This window comes from Buteo buteo, chromosome 10 (assembly GCF_964188355.1).
Source record: "Buteo buteo chromosome 10, bButBut1.hap1.1, whole genome shotgun sequence".
NCBI classification, from domain to species: domain Eukaryota; kingdom Metazoa; phylum Chordata; class Aves; order Accipitriformes; family Accipitridae; genus Buteo; species Buteo buteo.
The window spans coordinates 20,320,906-20,338,019 of NC_134180.1; the positions used below are offsets into that span (position 1 = coordinate 20,320,906).

General features: G+C 43.7%; 1 protein-coding gene across 1 annotated transcript in view; it reads left to right on the forward strand.

Annotated features, from left to right (window-relative positions):
• The window catches only part of LOC142036013 (complement factor H-like), a 33,405-nt gene extending 19,018 nt beyond the window's left edge, over positions 1-14,387 (forward strand). The window contains exons 9-19 of the mRNA XM_075038895.1: positions 560-742; positions 2,061-2,243; positions 3,558-3,737; positions 5,270-5,476; positions 6,674-6,850; positions 7,516-7,692; positions 8,695-8,871; positions 10,151-10,333; positions 13,146-13,349; positions 13,644-13,841; positions 13,983-14,387. Of these exons, the coding sequence (XP_074894996.1) occupies positions 560-742; positions 2,061-2,243; positions 3,558-3,737; positions 5,270-5,476; positions 6,674-6,850; positions 7,516-7,692; positions 8,695-8,871; positions 10,151-10,333; positions 13,146-13,349; positions 13,644-13,841; positions 13,983-13,984 (1,871 nt within the window). The 3' untranslated portion in view covers positions 13,985-14,387. The remainder of the gene's footprint in view (positions 1-559; positions 743-2,060; positions 2,244-3,557; positions 3,738-5,269; positions 5,477-6,673; positions 6,851-7,515; positions 7,693-8,694; positions 8,872-10,150; positions 10,334-13,145; positions 13,350-13,643; positions 13,842-13,982) is intronic.
• The last annotated feature ends 2,727 nt before the right edge of the window (positions 14,388-17,114 follow it).

Below are 17,114 nucleotides of genomic sequence, written 5' to 3' on the forward strand. Positions count from 1 at the left end.
TGTTGTCACTACCATTACAATAGTGACAGCCCAAAGCAGGAACTGCTGTTGTCACACAGAGGTGACAGTGCTGCAGCCCTCTAAGTGATGGTACAATCGTTTTCAGTTCTTGTAATAATGCTAACTGAAAGTACACATTACAAATGTGTAGACATATGATCAAATATAATTTTGACTGATCAGAATCAGGGATCCGGGTGAGTTGGATTGATCCTACTCAGGGATCCAGGTGAGTTGGATTAATTGAAGTTTTTCTTATGCTTTAGGGTTTGTGTGCCAATGAAAAACAGTTTGGGAAAGTAATGTTAGCTGAAACTACTTGTGGAGCGTGCTGTGGAGTTACCACAGTGATGGAAAAGGAAGGGAAAAGACAGGAGAGGGATTTAGTAAACTGACTAAAAGATATACGTACTCCAGCTGTGTTGAAATTTAGTTGTTACAGTTAATGGGAGTAGGTTTGACTCACCAAATGCAAATATAGTTATTTTTATTTAAGTTCTTTCAGCTATTCCTATAGGACTCCAATATTATTGTGGAATACTTCTGCTCTTTTCAACAGAAGACAAAATGCCATGTGGATCACCTTCCTCTATTCCGAATGTTGTTCTTCATCAGGAAGACCAGACCCAGTTTTCGCACGGTGATGAAGTGATTTGTGGATGTAAACAAGGCTCTGGCAATTCTAAGGAAATGAAAATAAAATGTCTTAATGGGGAATGGAAGCCTTTACCTGTTTGTGCCGGTAATCTATTTCCATAACATTTTCATGATGTTTCAGATGTAAGTGTAACATAGTTCTATTCAAAATCTCAAGGACTTCAGCAGTCAATATGTAGCCAGAGATACTATAGTTTCATGGATCTCAATGAAGGGGTTGGGTTTTTTTCCTCTTTTAAATGTGAACATGTCCTTTGTCCTGGAAAGACTCTGCACCTAGAACTTTGTAAGCGCTCTGAGTAGGTTTGGGGAAGGAAACAGACACTTGCACCGTGGGTAAAATCAAGCATGGGGATACATCTTTGGTGTACGGTGCCTTTTACCCATTTTTCCAGTGTTCCTCCCTGGTAACGACCCTTCAGAAGCCTTGGGATATATCTGCAATTAAGTAGTGAGCCTGTTGCACTAATTACTTGTAGTTTTATGTCTCTGTATACTACTTCGCTTTTTTAAAATCCTACTGGGAATTAAAGATAATACTAATAGCTACAATGTACTAGGCTTACCCCATCCTCACCATTTTTATGTGCATTAGTCCGTTTCATTTCTGATCAGTAGTTTTCTCTTTTTTCTCATCTTCCCATTTGGTTTTGCAGTGCATAAATTGAATGAAAGTAATGTCTTTCAAAAAGATACAAACCAAAGCCTTTTCCTAATAAAAAGAAAAAAAAATTACATTGGAGACAGTAATTTAAGACAAAAGCGACACTGGACAAGAAGGATTCTTGTCTGGGATAAATTACTCCAGCACTTCACTTATCTTTAACAGGATACAATTTATAATAGACATCCATTTCTTGGTTCCCCCTTTCTTCAGAAGTGATTTTATATTCTTCAGTGATTTGAGTACACCGTACCTTTATTTACAATTACATTGAGGATTGAATCTGGCACAAAACACAGTCTGCTTAGCTTTCACAAGTAGCCTGTGTTCTGACTCTCTGAATCACCAGTCAAGGACACAAGACCTGGTTATGACTTAGATACAATTCCATAGGAGACTGATACCTGATGCATATTTCAGTGTGTGGAGTAGTACTTCCTTTATGCACCTGTTTCTACAAGCAAAAGAAGGTTCCTCTTCTTGCTCATCTTGCTACCTTTTTATAGTTTTAGGGAAGAAAAGAATGTTAAGTTTTTATATTATTTACTACACTCAGCAAAAAAAATCATTCTGTTTCTGCAATATAGGAATCAGGAGTTACTTCAAACTACAGGAAGTAAAAAAACACTTTCACATGGACATGCATTAGGAAACTGGTGACCTATTCATCAATGAATGCGTACGTACATATTATCTAAACAAAATCTTTTTTTCAGGTCTTTTTGTTGATTTTTTTCAGATCCATCTCCTCAGTGTGTACTTCCAATGAATGTTGAGCTTGTGCACAATGGTCCTCTTCCCAAGCCAGGAAGGGAGACTAGGTTCCATGGAGTTATACATTATATATGTACCTCAGCTGACAAAAGTATTAAACAGGCAACTTGTGTGTCTGGAAAATGGTCACCAGAGATTGAATGTACAGGTATGTTTTTAGATTTGTATACAATTTCTTTTTTTTATGTAGGAATGATAAATGCTCGTTATTGAAGCTTCTTAGCATTGCGGTGTCACTAGTCTGAAATAGAAACGCTTACATGCTTATATATATGCTTACTCGATTATATGCTGAAGGATAGTCATGAATAATTATGGGAATCATTTGAACAGTTAACTAGGTATAGAGACGCACTGTTTTAGTGAGGCAGACTTAATAATCTCTACCCTGACAATTGGAAGAGTTGTCACTGCCACTTCTGATTTGAGGAGAAGATGCAATGATAAACCTAAGCTCGGTTCTTCAAAAGGGCTTTACCATGGTGCAAATGAGAGTAGCTTATAGCTCAAGCTCCAGCCAAAGTTTTCTATTCCTGATTTTTCTTTTTTTTTTTTTTTTTTTTCCCTTCTATTTTTTCCAATTGCTTCCTAGTGAAACAATAAGAAAAAAGCTGTGTTGGCCTATTCAAAAGCACAGACCTAGAGGACACTGCCCTTTACGTAATACACACCAAAGCTTGGATGCTTGTAAGACTGCCTTTATGTATAGCGGAGCAGGATATTGCCTGTAGAAGGCATGATTGCAAAACAATCATCGCCTCGTTGCCTGCTTTGATTATGCCAGATTCTTGGGAGATGGTGCATGGAAGTGGGAGAAGTACACAGAGTGTCAATCACTCGAGGGAGCGTTCCCTTTCAAAACCAAGTGTCCCTACCTTCTCAGTTTTCTGGAACCACTAGAAGCTACAAACCAAGCTCTGAATGTCTCCTCCTTCCTAGATGTACCTCCTTCCCTCCCTTTTTCTTTCCTTTGGCAGGAGCAGCCCTTCATTCCTTGAGTGGGAAAATTGAAGTTTATTTCTTTGTTTCCTTTTGTGATTCTCATTTACCTCTGTTATCATCAGATAAGTCTGAAGAAAAAAACAACAACAAAACAAAACAAGAACCCCAGAAGTTGGTCCAGTTTTCCTGAAGTAGTTCACCAGAGAGAGGAATGGGAAAGCACACAGGAGCATGCAGCTATGTGGAAGGGAAAGGAGGGACTACAAGAAGCTCCAGCTTAGACTGGTGTAGGCAACTGTGTCTCTCTTTTCTATGAGTTTGAAAGCATACGAGCATCTGAAGGCAGCTCTGGTGTGTCTGAAGCAGAACAAAATGATCATAATATTAATTAAAGCTTGAGATAGCTACTGAAGAATTATCTAACAAACACCACTGTTTTCTTCGTTGGTTGTGTTGTAATCTGTGATGAACTGTTACACTTTATCTTATGTTCTATTATAACATGAGTATGTGTCCTTAGCTGAGGAGAGTACGTGCCCACCTCCACCTCAGCTGCCTGGTGCTCAACAGATAACAGTTGGAAGAAGTTACAAGCATGGGAGTAAAATAGCTTTTTCATGTCTGAAGAATTTCCAGCTCATCGGTGTGAATGAAATAACATGTATAGAAGGGAAATGGCAATCACCACCTTACTGTGTGGGTCAGTAGTGGATTATTTTTTCCTATTTATTTTATTATGAATTCTGTGTTGTCCATTTGCAGTCATCATTAGCCGGAGGATGATATTATTTATGTTAAGATTATCATGAACAGGTAACTGCAGAAAAGCAATAGAACGTAAGTTGCTAAAGAAAGTGCAGTTAACCAGCTGCTGGACAGTCGCTCTTTTTATTTACACAGACTTATCTAAGAAGGCATATAAAACTTTCAGATAGTCTCTCAAGAGCTGCGTGTTTATTTGTTTGTTTAGTATATTGCAGAATGGAGTCTCAGTTTTGAGTGGGGGCCTTTATTACTATCCTGGTGAAAAAAATCAGTCTTATTTATTATTTAGTTGTAGTAGTAGCAATCTTTGGGGTTTTTTTCTTTTTTTATTCTTTCCTGATTTTTCTCCTTTGCTTTTTTTGTGGCTTGTTCCTGTAATAGGAGTATAAATGGTATGACATAATTCAGGCCATCTACTCTAAGAAATGCTGAGGAATCTGTAATCATTGTTAAAATATTACCGATGCAGGTGATATCTTGTGAGCAGAAGTGCATTAAGAGGTAGAAAAAAGTGTTTTCAGAAATGAATAGGAGATAGCTGAGTACAGGAAAAATGAGGTGCCAGCTGGTGACTGATGTGTACAACGGGCCAACCATTTCCATATTTTTAAGCTGCAAAATTCTGATGCCACATGGTTTCTCTTCTTCTGCGTTGCCTGTGAGTCTCCATTTCTGCTGATAAGTGGCAGACATAGAGAAGAATAACAAAAAAAATATTTGAGCTGTTCATAAAACAACTTCTACTGAAATAAAATTCCCAGTCCCAGGTACCGAACAGCAACTTTGACTGTAATTAGATCTCTTGTGTTGTGGAATTCAGTGCAAACATATGCTTTCAACTTGATGTGTCAACTAATAAAATCTCATTTATTAATAACTAAAAAGGCATATAAAATATAATTTAAGTCCACCCACTCTACAGTAGTATAGGAGAAGAAAGCAGTGGGTCAGCCCTGACTCAGGAGGGCTTCATAGAGATTTAATCCATTGTGTGTATCAGGAAGTACATTATAATACTTTGTAAGTTCTGTTCTCTTTTTCATTTTCATCATGTCATCACAAAACCCCTCGGGACATTGGTACAACTTTATTAATGGTGGAAAAATTTAATAGCTAATATTCTAGAAACTCACTTTCAGTATCTCAGAACAAGATAATATCTCTTCTATTTCTCTGCCTATGAAATTTTCCCGGTTCTTGATGCTAAGCTCTCATGGTGTCTCCTTGGTATGAACTAGAAAACAGCTTTAATTTGGTTCAAAGGAAAAGAAAGAAACCCCATGTAGGACAGAAAGAGGAGAGAAGATTTGGTTCATGTGTCTTAGAGATTTCTTCATCTTCCTTTAAGCCATTTAATTTATATTTGGATGATTACATTTTTTTTTCTTTTCAGTTTTAGACGGTATATGTCATTGGAATATTAATAGTCTTGCAGTATTATTTATCTGTGTTTTCTGTATTTTTTAGAAAGACCATGTTTGCCACCACAACCCATAGAATGTGCTGATGTTCCCAGGCTGGAAAATCAAAATGGAAAAATTAAAAAAGAAGGGAAAACAATTTATCTGGCTGGTGCTAGAGTTAAGTATGTTTCTCGTTCTGGATACATCTTAGATGGACCATCGGAAATAACTTGTTCCATGGGAAACTGGACTTCAGCTCCTACATGCTTGGGTAATGTCAAAAATACTTTTTTTGAAGTGCATTCAAGAATGAAATTGAAAGAATTTTAAACTGGAGGTGGACTAGTAAGAGCCAGTAACTCCGTAATTTGCTGTGGAATCTTATCATCCCTCATGGATGTCTTCAGAGCAATCCTGATTGGATGCAAGACTGACTTTTTGAATGCAGTCTAGTTTTTAAATATTCCTTTGTATTCTTGCAATCTTTGTTCAGTTCATAGCTCTGCCATGTGAGTCCTGGGCACATCCTCATAATCCAAGGATCTTTTTTTCTACGTAGCCCACTAGTGACTAGCAGTTGCTTTGATGCTTCAGTGATGGAAACCACTTCGGTGTAGTAAAGGTCTGTCCTGGTTTCAGCTGGGATAGAGTTATTTGTCTTCCTAGCTGGTAGAGTGCTATGTTTTTGAGTTAGGTATAAGGTATTGATAACACTGATGTTTTCAGTTGTTGCTAAGTAATGTTTAGTCTAAAGTCAAGGATTTTTCAGCTTCAAACCACAACAGATGCCCAGCCAGCAAGAAGGCTGGAGGGGCACAAGAAGTTGGGAGGGGACACAGCCAGGGCAGCTGACCCAAAGTGGCCAAAGGGATATTCCATACCATGTGACATCACACCCAGTATATAAACTGGGGGGAGTGGGGGTGGGAGGGATCGCCGCTGGGGGACTAACTGGGTGTCGGTCAGCAGGTGCTGAGCAATTGCATTGTGCATCATTTGTATATTCCAATCCTCTTATTATTACTATTGTCATTTTGTTAGTGTTACCGTTATCACTATTAGTTTCTTCTTTTCTATTCTGTTAAACCGTTCTTATATCAACCCATGAGTTTTACTTCTTTTCCCGATTTTCTCCCCCATCCCACTGGGTGCGGGGGAAGTGAGTGAGTGGCTGCGTGGTGTTTAGTTGCTGGCTGGGGTTAAACCACGACAAGGTCAGAAGCCTTTATTCAAATTTTCTGGCATGTTTAGAAACAGGATCTATATATTTCAGTGATGAAGTCCATGCCTATTTAGGGGAGTGACTAATTTAATTTTCCATATGCTACCTTTTATAGAAAATCCACTGTCAGCAGATGACAATGCTAATGTTACAAAAAGCTGCCTGCAGCATCTGTTTGGTAGAAACGCTACACTCACTGTGTGTGTGTCAGATTAGCACAAGCATCGACTTTCTGTATCTTTTCAGAAATGCCATGTGGAAGTGTTCCAAAAGTTGCCAATGCTCAAATTGAAGGCAGAAACAAGGAAATTTATGAGCCTGGTGAAACAATTCGCTACCAGTGTGATGCAGGGTTCCTGACTGTTGGTTCCCCCGAAATTATTTGCAGAGAAGGAAATTGGACAGCACCGCCCTTCTGTGAAGGTATAGGTTCTACCTCTAAGTAGTTTGTGACCCTTCTTAGTCTCATGTTGTGAATTAAAGTAATGTCAGCTCAGGCATGCAGGCGAGTCAGGCCAAGAGAGCGAGGAGGTGGCTTGCTTTGAATAGACTGCTCCAACACCTATTTTTCTGGCTCCTGAGAAACAACAAGCAGGATAGGTCAGCAAGGAAATGGTTTCCCCTGTGGGCTGAAGCTAGTAGCGGAAACGTAGCTCTCTGCTGAAATCAAGCAGGCCGAGTGTTATGGAGGAATGGATGCTGGCTGCAGAGGGGGAGATAACTGGTGGGGTAATAGATCTTATTTTCACGTCACTTAGAATGTTGGTTGCTGAAAGTGGCCTTCAAATAGCAAAGTAACCATTTCACTCTCCAGCCCTTTGGCACACTAAGCTGTAGAGCACCAATCTGCACATTGGGCTGATCCCTCCAACTCCTTTTCTCTTTTTAGTCACTCTAGGCAAAAAAAAATAATGTGTGGTGAAGCATTGCAGAATAAAGACCATAATATCTTCCTTTTCTGCCTGCAGAAAATGATCTGCATAACGCAAACCGTTTTTGCTCCTCAGGAGCACTGGTGCTCCGGAGTGCAATGTTCTGTGATTGTCATATCGCTGCACTACTGTTCTTAAATGCCCTTCTCTTTTCAGATGTTAGCTGTGGAGCCGCACCTGAAATTCCCAATGCTTATATTACAAGCACTCAACAGGAGAGGTATCTGCCAGGTGCCAGAGTGCAGTATGAGTGTGAAAGCAATTTTCAACTGATGGGTGGAAATTATGTCACTTGTACGAATGGAGAATGGTCACAAGCACCAACTTGCAGAGGTAGGAATGTGTGCTTTCATCTTGCCTGTTAGCATAGAGGGGACTGTTTGTTTACCTAAACACGCTAAAGACTTTACCTTTTTTACTTCTGTTGTCTTTGTGCACCCCAACTTTGTGCTTGCTATTGCTTCCTTGCACAGCACTTTGATTTAGCTGGATGCTTCTAGAAATGCCAGGGATATTTTCATCAACAGCAAAAATGTCTTGAAGAAGCAGGGCTGCTCTGTCATTCTCCTGCATGATACTGGCACTTCCCCAGAGTCTGCCATTTCAGCGACCTTCACTAGAAAGACACATAAGGGCTCCTCTGTTCTGTTCAAACCTGTCAGGGAGTGCCTGAATGGAAGAAGCAGTAGGGGAGAGAAAGAGCCGTTCTTCTCCAGGGCTCCACTCTGACCGATGCAGACCCCGGCAGAGACTCAGATCTCAACCACGTAAGATCTGCTCTGGCTATGGAAGTGGGAAGAGCGTTCCTGTGACAAGGAACTGTCGGGAACTGTGCTCCTGTCCCCTGCCCAAGTCTGTGGCTGCCAGGCGAACAAGTGCTACTTGGCTTTCTCACACCTCCATGGAGCTGACTTGCACTCACCTGTCCCTGAGCAGTGCTGGCTGACAAGCTCCTCCGGAGCTCTGTGGTTCAGCAGAGCACCAGCTTGGCTGCTGGCCCTGTGACTTCCAGGAATGCCAGGGCTCCCCAGTGAGGGACATGGGCACACAGGAAGGCTGGTGTGGCTTCTTGTGCCATGAGGTGTAGCTACAAAAATGCTGGCTTTTTCTAGAAGCTCTCATTGACCCTGCCATCTCCTGAGAGTCCCAGAAAGAGTGTTCTGCTGCCACTGTCACACCTGATTTTTTTCTCCAGGGTGAACTCTTGGAGCTGTGACACACCTGAGGCAGAAAATCTTGACAGAAATTGTAGCAAGGTTGATGCCTTTAACTGTCTGTTGTATAGGGGAGCACCTCAAGGACTGCAAACCTGACTGCAGCAGTGTCTCTTTTCAGACGTGACGTGTGAACCTCCTCCAGAAATTGCTGGTGGTAAAGTTCAAGGTGTTAAAAAGTCAAGGTATTTGCCTGCGGAGAGTGCTCGCTATCAGTGCTGGCAAGGTTTTGAGATGACTGGGACTGCCACCGTCACATGTCGGAATGGGACCTGGACAGTGCTGCCAAAGTGCAAAGGTAATTTCTCTCTCTTCATACAGTCGCCTGTCAGTGAGACTGTCATGAAGCTGACTCAGTGGCATTTGCTTCTCCAAATTTCAGTCTCATGACTGTGCACAAACGCAAGGTATCTGGCACACTCAGGAAAAAGCCATTTTCCCAGGTATCTGCTCAGGTGAGTTTAGCAGCTGAGTGACCCAGGTGGCTTCACTTGAGAGGGCCACATCTGGAAAACCACCCTGAGGCTGAGAGCAGTTGCTGGCCAGGTCTAATTTTGAGTCACAGCCCTTGGACTTCTTAGAATCTACTGCCTGATGAGAAGAGAGTGAGAAATTTTGCTGTCAGTGTTGGAGAGCAGAGCCCACAGCTTCCCTGCCAGTTGACATCCAGATAGTGCAGACGATGCATTGCTGTATTGCATGCCATGGAGTCAAAGCAACTGTTAAATCAACTGAGGGTAGAATTTGATGTGTGAGCCAATACCTAGGTACTGTGTTGGTGCCTCCTGGGATTTCATGAGTGCCCTGAACAGCCCCATTTGTTTTTGTTAGACATCCAGAAAGTTTCAGCACGTGAACCAATGCAGCAGCATTTGACTCAAACGCCACCCACCTGGGAGCTGAAAGGGGTGCAGAAACAGCAGATGAATTAAGACGAGGCTCCATGTTGTGGCTCCAGAACAGAATGCCAAGTGCAAGGAGGCCCACTGCTGGTACCAAGGGACCTGGGTCTTCTCTGAAGATTTCCCAACTCAAGGTCCGTTGGAAGGCCAGACTTGGCAGCAGTGTGGTGCTTGAATAGATACAAAAATCTGTGAGGCAGCAGTGCTTCAGGATTGGCACATGTGAACTCCCCGGTGGCCCTAAGTGGCCCACAGAGCCCAAGGGCTGTCCCATTAGTGACTGCAGTGGTGCAGTTCAGTGGCAGTTGTTGCTATTTGCATTTGGATCCACTTTTCTCACTGCCCAGGCAGCACAGGGAGGAGGTGGGTGTCAGGCTCTTCTGCAGAAAGAGCTGTGCCAAATGCTACACCATTGTGTGGGATGAGGAGAAGTCCTGCAGGCAGCTGCAAGTGCTTCAGCTGTGGGCAAATGGGGTGAACTGGCAGCTGTGAGTCCCAGCACTGGAGAAATGAGAAACTCTTGCTCTTTTTCACCTGCCAGGTATATGGTTTTTCTCTCTGCTTTCCTCCAGCTCTCTCAGAGTAGTGCCAACGTACTGTCCAGTAGTATTTGTGGCCAGGCCTCTGTTGCAATTAAACTCTTGTGGCTTTCTCTGATTGGGAATTTTCTTCCAGGGAAAGGTGGGAAATGTGGCCCGCCTCCAGTTATTGAAAACGGAGACCTTCTTTCCTTCCCCATGCAAGAATATCGACAAGGTACAACTCTGGAGTACAAATGCCCAAGTCTCTATGTCCTGGAAGGATCTCGGTATATCACCTGTACTGATGGGCAGTGGACAAGCCCCCCGGTTTGCCTAGGTAGGTTGAAGCACGTGCTGGGTGGCCAAAGACCATGTGACTGCTCCTGTTGTCTTTTTCTCAGATCCCAAGGGCACCACTTGTACAGCAGCCCATGTGCTGGGGCTGCGATGCCGGTAGGGCAGAACGGCAGCGAGTCCTTCTTTTGTCCAGAAGGAGTTTCTTCTTGAAGTTGGCTCATGTAGTCCCCTCTGCTGCCTGCTGTCTCTCACTGTAGCGTTCGCTACATATCAAGGTGCCACGCTTAGATCACTGGTCGGCCCGGACCAGGGAAAGAGACAGATAACACACACAGTGTGAGCGCCAACTTCCGCCTTTTATTGCGCAGTTAATTCCTTTTATACTAACAAGGGGAGGCGGGATTACAGGTACATCACAAGGCTGCGACTAACCCTCTAACTTTCCGTGACATCGCGAGATCTTCCGAACGCGGACCCCTACATCTCTCCCCTCCCCATGACGAGTTGGCTTCTATTGTTATGAACAATTTCACACAAAGAAATAACTATATAAAATGCCATGAGTAGAAACATATCTCTACAACTACTTTAAAACACTCTATCTTAAACACCCGTAAATGTCCCATTTACCCTGCAGAGCAAAGAGGTCCTTTATAGAAATTCACACAAGAGGTAGATTGAAAGTTAAGACTTGGAAAGAGTTACTTCTATTACTCTATAAGGCCTATCGTTGGTGCGCTGATGTTAAGGCATAATGTCTGAGGCACCTAGATTCCTGGCCGCGAGCTCCGACAGTCAGATCCCATAAAGGCACGTATTGATGGACTCTGAGAAGGATGTCATCCGGATACCCAAGGTGTCACAAGCCAGGACAGGATGACAGCAATCTGTAAGAAAACTCAAACACTACGAGGTTAAGGCAGGACAAATCATATGACTAGGAACCCATTTCAGTAGCCCTTCACGTGTTTGTACACAGGCATACCCTCGCTCATGCTATGTTTAATCAAAGTATGCTTAACACACTTTTTACCTAAAGCAAGTTCTACATACACTTACTGGCTTTATCAGTAAGTGGATTCCGCACTGACTCACAGCATTCTTTAAGTTCTCAAGGACTTTCCAGTGAAACGCCTCCTTTTTTTTTTTTTTACTCCCCTCCAGTGCCTCTCCCTCTCGTCTGCAGAGGCTATTGCGCCGCAGGCAATGGCTCAGCCAGCACAGGCTCAACAGGCAAAGGCCCAGCAGGCAAAGGCACAGCCTGCACAGGCTCGGCAGGCAAAAACTCAGCCTGCTCTCCCGGCAAAGGTGCCTAATTTCCCTCGCCAGGGGGTGGTTCCCCCTCTACCACAGTTTTTAACCCTCGCAGCTTCCCGATTTCCCCCTCCGAGGGTGTTCTTTCCTCCCATTCCTTCACCTGACGGTATAAATCTCCCTTAACATCCCTGCCTGGAACCCAGTCCAGGAGGCACTCCTCCAAGTCCTTCCGAACCAGCCGCCGCAACCCCCCCCCGGACACTGCGGAGGGGGCTCGTCCGTCCCCGCTGGTACCGTCTCTATCGGAAAAACCCCCATCTCTGCCGCACCCTCCGTGCCCACACTCTCGGTCAGAGATGGCCCGCTCTGTGAGCCCCGCTCCACAGCCGCCCACCCCGCCTGAGTGTGACTCCCTGTCCCCGGGGCACTGCCTCCCGCTGCTCCTGAGGCGGCGCTCCATCCGCAAACAAAGCAGCTCGCGCCGCCGACCAGCACTCCCCAGCCTTCCGTCCTGCCGGAACTACCCCCCTCCCACACACTTTTCCCCAACTTTGCAATCGTTCAGAAACTCCGCGCTCACCTGCGAGCGCCGACTGGACCAACAGCTCCCGAATCTCTCCCCAATTTGGGGGACTTAATACTTCTGTGGGAGAACTCATCCCTCCCCGGCGCCACATCCATTGGATGCATTCGCCCGTGGGGCCCCTCCTAATCGTTCCGCGGGCACCCACCTCATTAGCCAACCCTTTCAACACCTTAATCACTTGCGCAAGTTCCATCGTCGCCTAGGCAACCGATCACGTCGGGGTCACCATTATGTAGCGTTTGCTACATATCAAGGTGCCACGCTTAGATCACTGGTCGGCCCGGACCAGGGAAAGAGACAGATAACACACGCAGTGTGAGCGCCAACTTCCGCCTTTTATTGCGCAGTTAATTCCTTTTATACTAACAAGGGGAGGCGGGATTACAGGTACATCACAAGGCTGCGACTAACCCTCTAACTTTCCGTGACATCGCGAGATCTTCCGAACGCGGACCCCTACATCTCACCACCACAACCGGTTCGGGAGGAGGGAGTTTGGCTGAACCCCACTGTGTGAGGGGATCTCCACCACCGTGCAGGGCTCCCGCGTGCTCCCGAGTTGGCAACGCTGCTACAGTCAGCAGGCTGGGAGTGGGGAGGATGGGTCTGAGTGCGTGGCAGCGCTGGGGAAATCTGGGGGTGCATCCGTGATGTGGCCATGAGGAAACAAATTTAGAGATGTCCTGAGCAGAAGGGAAGAAGGGATCTCAAAAAAGACATGGGGAAGTTCATTCGTGCCTGGCGACTTCCCCACCCATGCTTCGATCTTGCCCTGCATGGCTGTCAGAGCGAAAAAGCTTCTCCTTAGCTCTGCGTGGGATCTCAGCTATGGGCTTTTTTCCCTTTAGCTTGGATGTGAATGTCTTTCCTGTTGCAAGTAACAGAGGGTCAGAGCAAGTAGCTGGAAGCACTTGTAATGCAAAGAACTTCTGTAGGCTCTAGGGAAAAAAAAGTTACCTGTGGTGCATCTGTGTGAAGCGATGACACTCTTCTCTTTGCCTTTTTCAAGTGGCCTGTACAGCATCTGAAGAAGACATGGGCAGAAACAATATTGAGCTGAAATGGATCATAGGAAGAAGAAAGCTGTATTCCAGATCGGGTGACTTTATTGAATTCCGGTGTAAAATAGGATATTTGGCAGACCCAGCATCTTCTCCCTTCAGAGCACAGTGCGTGGAGGGGACATTAGAATATCCACGGTGCAAGCCAGGAAGTAAGTGATCTCCAGTTTGGCCACAGCTTAGCCGCTCTGTTGTTGCATTTTTAGTGCTGAAGCCGAGGGGAAAGCCTTTAGCTTTCCTGGGGGAGCACCTGGGGAGGAGCCAGGGTGTGGGAGCATCCTGTGAGCTGCGGGTGGTGAGGGGCAGAGCCCCCAAAAAGCCATTGACTGGCGTACCTGAGCTGGAAAGACTGCTGGGGTAAGGGCTCTCAGCCAGTACCAAGAGTTTCAGCACATCAGTTGCCCTGTGTGAGGTCTACAGGCAAATAATGAAAGTACTTTTTGCAGAGAACTGTACAGTGCACGCGAGGATTATGGAAAGGAACAACATTCAACTACAGTCATCAAGCCGGTTGAGCTCTTCCACCTATCGCTCTGGAGAGTATGTTTTCTTTGAATGCAGATGGTTCTACCGTCAAGTTTCACGGCCTGAGTATTTTAGAGCAGAATGCCTGGATGGAGTGATTAAGTATCCTTCATGTAAATGTAAGTGCTCGGTGCCAAGGACACAGAGGGGCTGTAGGAGGCAGCTTTGCTGAAATTGCCTGTCCACTGCTCTGAGGAACTTCTGCGATGTGTCGGGCTTGGTCATCATGCCTTTTCCCCTTTCTTCTCTTTATGCCGCAGGAATGCTTGGATAAATGAAAATGGCATGAAGGAGCCCAGCTGTGGAAACGAAAGATCCCTCAACCGACCCAGTGATTTGAGCTCAATTTTTCCTGGCGTTTCCCATTTTGCTGTGCTTTGTTTGCAGCTTAGCCAGTGTTCTGTCTTGGAATTTCTCAATGTTTTTCTTTTTATTATTGGATGATTGTGTTTACATTTTCTCCACATTTTATCCATTTTTGTAAATGTATTTACATATTGTAAATGTGTTTACATTTTATCTATCGGAGTGGTTGTTCTTGCATTTTATCCATTCTATGTTGATCTTACTGTTATTTTTATTAGCAATTGTGTCCTGAAATAGGCTGGCTTTGGTGGCATACTGAGACAAGAATTAAAGCCCACAGGTAATAATGAGCAAGTGGAGTGTGTTTGGCCTTGTCTGCTCCTTCTCCGTGTGCTTGCCTGGAAACTAGCCTGGGGTCATGGCAGAGGTGAGTGTCCTGACTGCCTGATCAGGATGAGCAAGTGAGTGGAGTCTCTTTTCAACGACTCAAGGAAGTCTCTACATCACAGGCCCAGTTCTTCTGGGGGACTTGAGCCTCCCTGACATTTGCTGGAAGGGCAAGATGTTGGGATGCAAGTAATGGGGGTTTCTGGGTGGAGGTGGGGATGACTTCTTGGTCCAGGCCCCGGATGGGCCACTCCGCACAGCACACAGCTCCATCTGCTGCTCACTGACAAGGAAGAAATGTCTGGGGTTGTGGATATCAATGGCAGCCTTGGGTGTGGTGACCATGTACTAATGGAGTTCTTGATTCAGAGAGGAGAGAGAAAATCATGTAGCAGTACAAATCATGCACCTTAGGAGAGCAGATTTTTGCTCATTTAGGAAACTATTAGGTGGGATTGCTGGGGAGTCATAAAGGAGTCCAGAAAATCTTACAGGTCTGGAAGGACAGAATCCTCCAAGCACAGGAATAGTCAATTCTGATGCTCAGGAGGAAAAACACATTTACCATGACTCTGGCTTGACTAATCAGAGACTTCACATAGATTTTTGAAGCAGAAAAGTAATCAATGTACAGGAGATTGAGGCAAAAACACGCAACAAGTTGAACTGTCCATGGCATTGACTTGGCCTGTATGGGTAGTGTTAGGAAAGCTGAAGCTCATCTAGAGTGACACTTACAAGGGACAGCAAGCTTCACAAGAAGATATTCTATTACTACACTAGCATTAAAACAATAAAAAAGAAAAATGTGGCCTGTCACTAAATGGGGTAGGTGATTTAGTGACAGCAGCCCCACATGAAGCTGAAGTACTCGATGCATTCTTTGCCTCAGTGTTCATCAACTTGATGCTGTCTTCATTTCTGTAATCCACCCCATCCTGTCCTCTGCTCACAGACAAACATCCCGTGTTATGCGTACATCCAGAAGAAGTTTTTGAGGGGCTAAAGGACCTCAGAGGCTTGGCCATGCTCATTGAGGGCTACTGCATCCATTTTGCTGTGGCACTGGGCTTGGCGATGCAGAGCTGGGGATGAAATATTCATAGGAAAAGCACCCTTGGGCCTCACAGTAAGGAAACGCATTTGCATTCTTTGAAATTAATTCTAGCCTTAGTGTTGTTTCTCCCTGCGGCCAGTGAGGATGCAAATCAAATCAGCAGATGTATAAAAAAAAAAAAAAAGGGCTATTTATCTCTTCTTCTGTGGTGATAGAATTAAGAATTAGATTACCAAATCATAATCCAAGTAATCCCTGTCTCTCAATATTTTTACCTTAGTGCATAATAGAATTCCTACCATTTTAGGAAAACAGGCAAAATATAGTCACTTTTGATTATATCTTTTAATAAATTAAGGTAGCATGAATTTTGATAATGAAATATTAATGGCTTAATTAAAAAAGACAGTATGGATTTAACAACATTTATTCATTGTCAGTAATGTTGGGGTTTTTTTTAAATCTTTATTATTTGTCTTGTGAAGCTCTTTCTCTCGTGGCGTGCTTGCTCAGTAAAAATAATGAATGCGGTACAGAACTGCTCTTCAAATAAAATTATATACCTTGTTGCATGGTGGTTTGTTGAGATTTAGGGGCTGCAATAGAAAGGCGCTTTATGTTAAAAATGTAAGTATCTTTTTTTGTATCTTTCTAGTTCTATTATATTTGTATTTCTGTTTGCATCTTATTTTATAGAACACACATCTTCAGCAACTTAACTAGTAAGTCTCTCCATTGGCCAGCATTTTATCTGACAATATTATTTTCCTTAATTTCACAGAAATATAGATATCCATATTCCACTGTTGAAGCCAGTGTATATTCTTTCAAGGAGAAGATAGTGATATTTATTTCCATTATCAAAAGGAGGTGGCAATCCCCATTTCCCAGTTGGTGGAAGCATATCTATTTTCAAGAAAACCAGCATCAGTCAATTAATCTCAAATTTACACCCAAATAGTGGCTGTAATTTTTTTATAATCATGATATATGAGGAAAGGCTTTTGCATTTTTAGAAGTAATATTTCCATCTGATAATTTGATGGAGGATTTGATCTTTTCTTCACTGTTATTTCATTGGCCATCCAACAGGCTCACTGATACCAGCAAGGAGCTCTTTGCTTTGCAATCACCTTGACTTGGTTATTTTATCAAGGACCACAGCAGGCAAAGTAGGTGTTTATCAGCATGTTTCAAGTATGTTTGAAATATACAAGTATGTTTCCAGTATCACTGGAATAATTTTGCTGACATGTACAGATGAATGCCATGTAGCGTTGCAGATGCTATTGTTGTTCACGCTTGGTTGCTGACATGGTACATTTAGATTGATTTAGTTGCATTTCATTCACACTGAAAAAAGGAATGTTTCCTTAGTTCTTTTCTGGTCAGAACTGGAATCCCAAATATTTCTGTTCTTTTCCTCCTTTAGCTTTGAGATAGAAACACTTTCATACACATCTAGGACCAGAAAAGAGAAGACTGCAGTCCTTACTTTAAGATTCAGTAGGAAGCAAGTGAAATTTCTGAGCATGATGATGGGACAAACACCTCAAGGCTGTGAACCGCTGTCTATCTACAACTGCCTTTAAAAGCAGTGGGACTGTTTGCTAGACCTATGTGCCGTATCCACATTTAATAT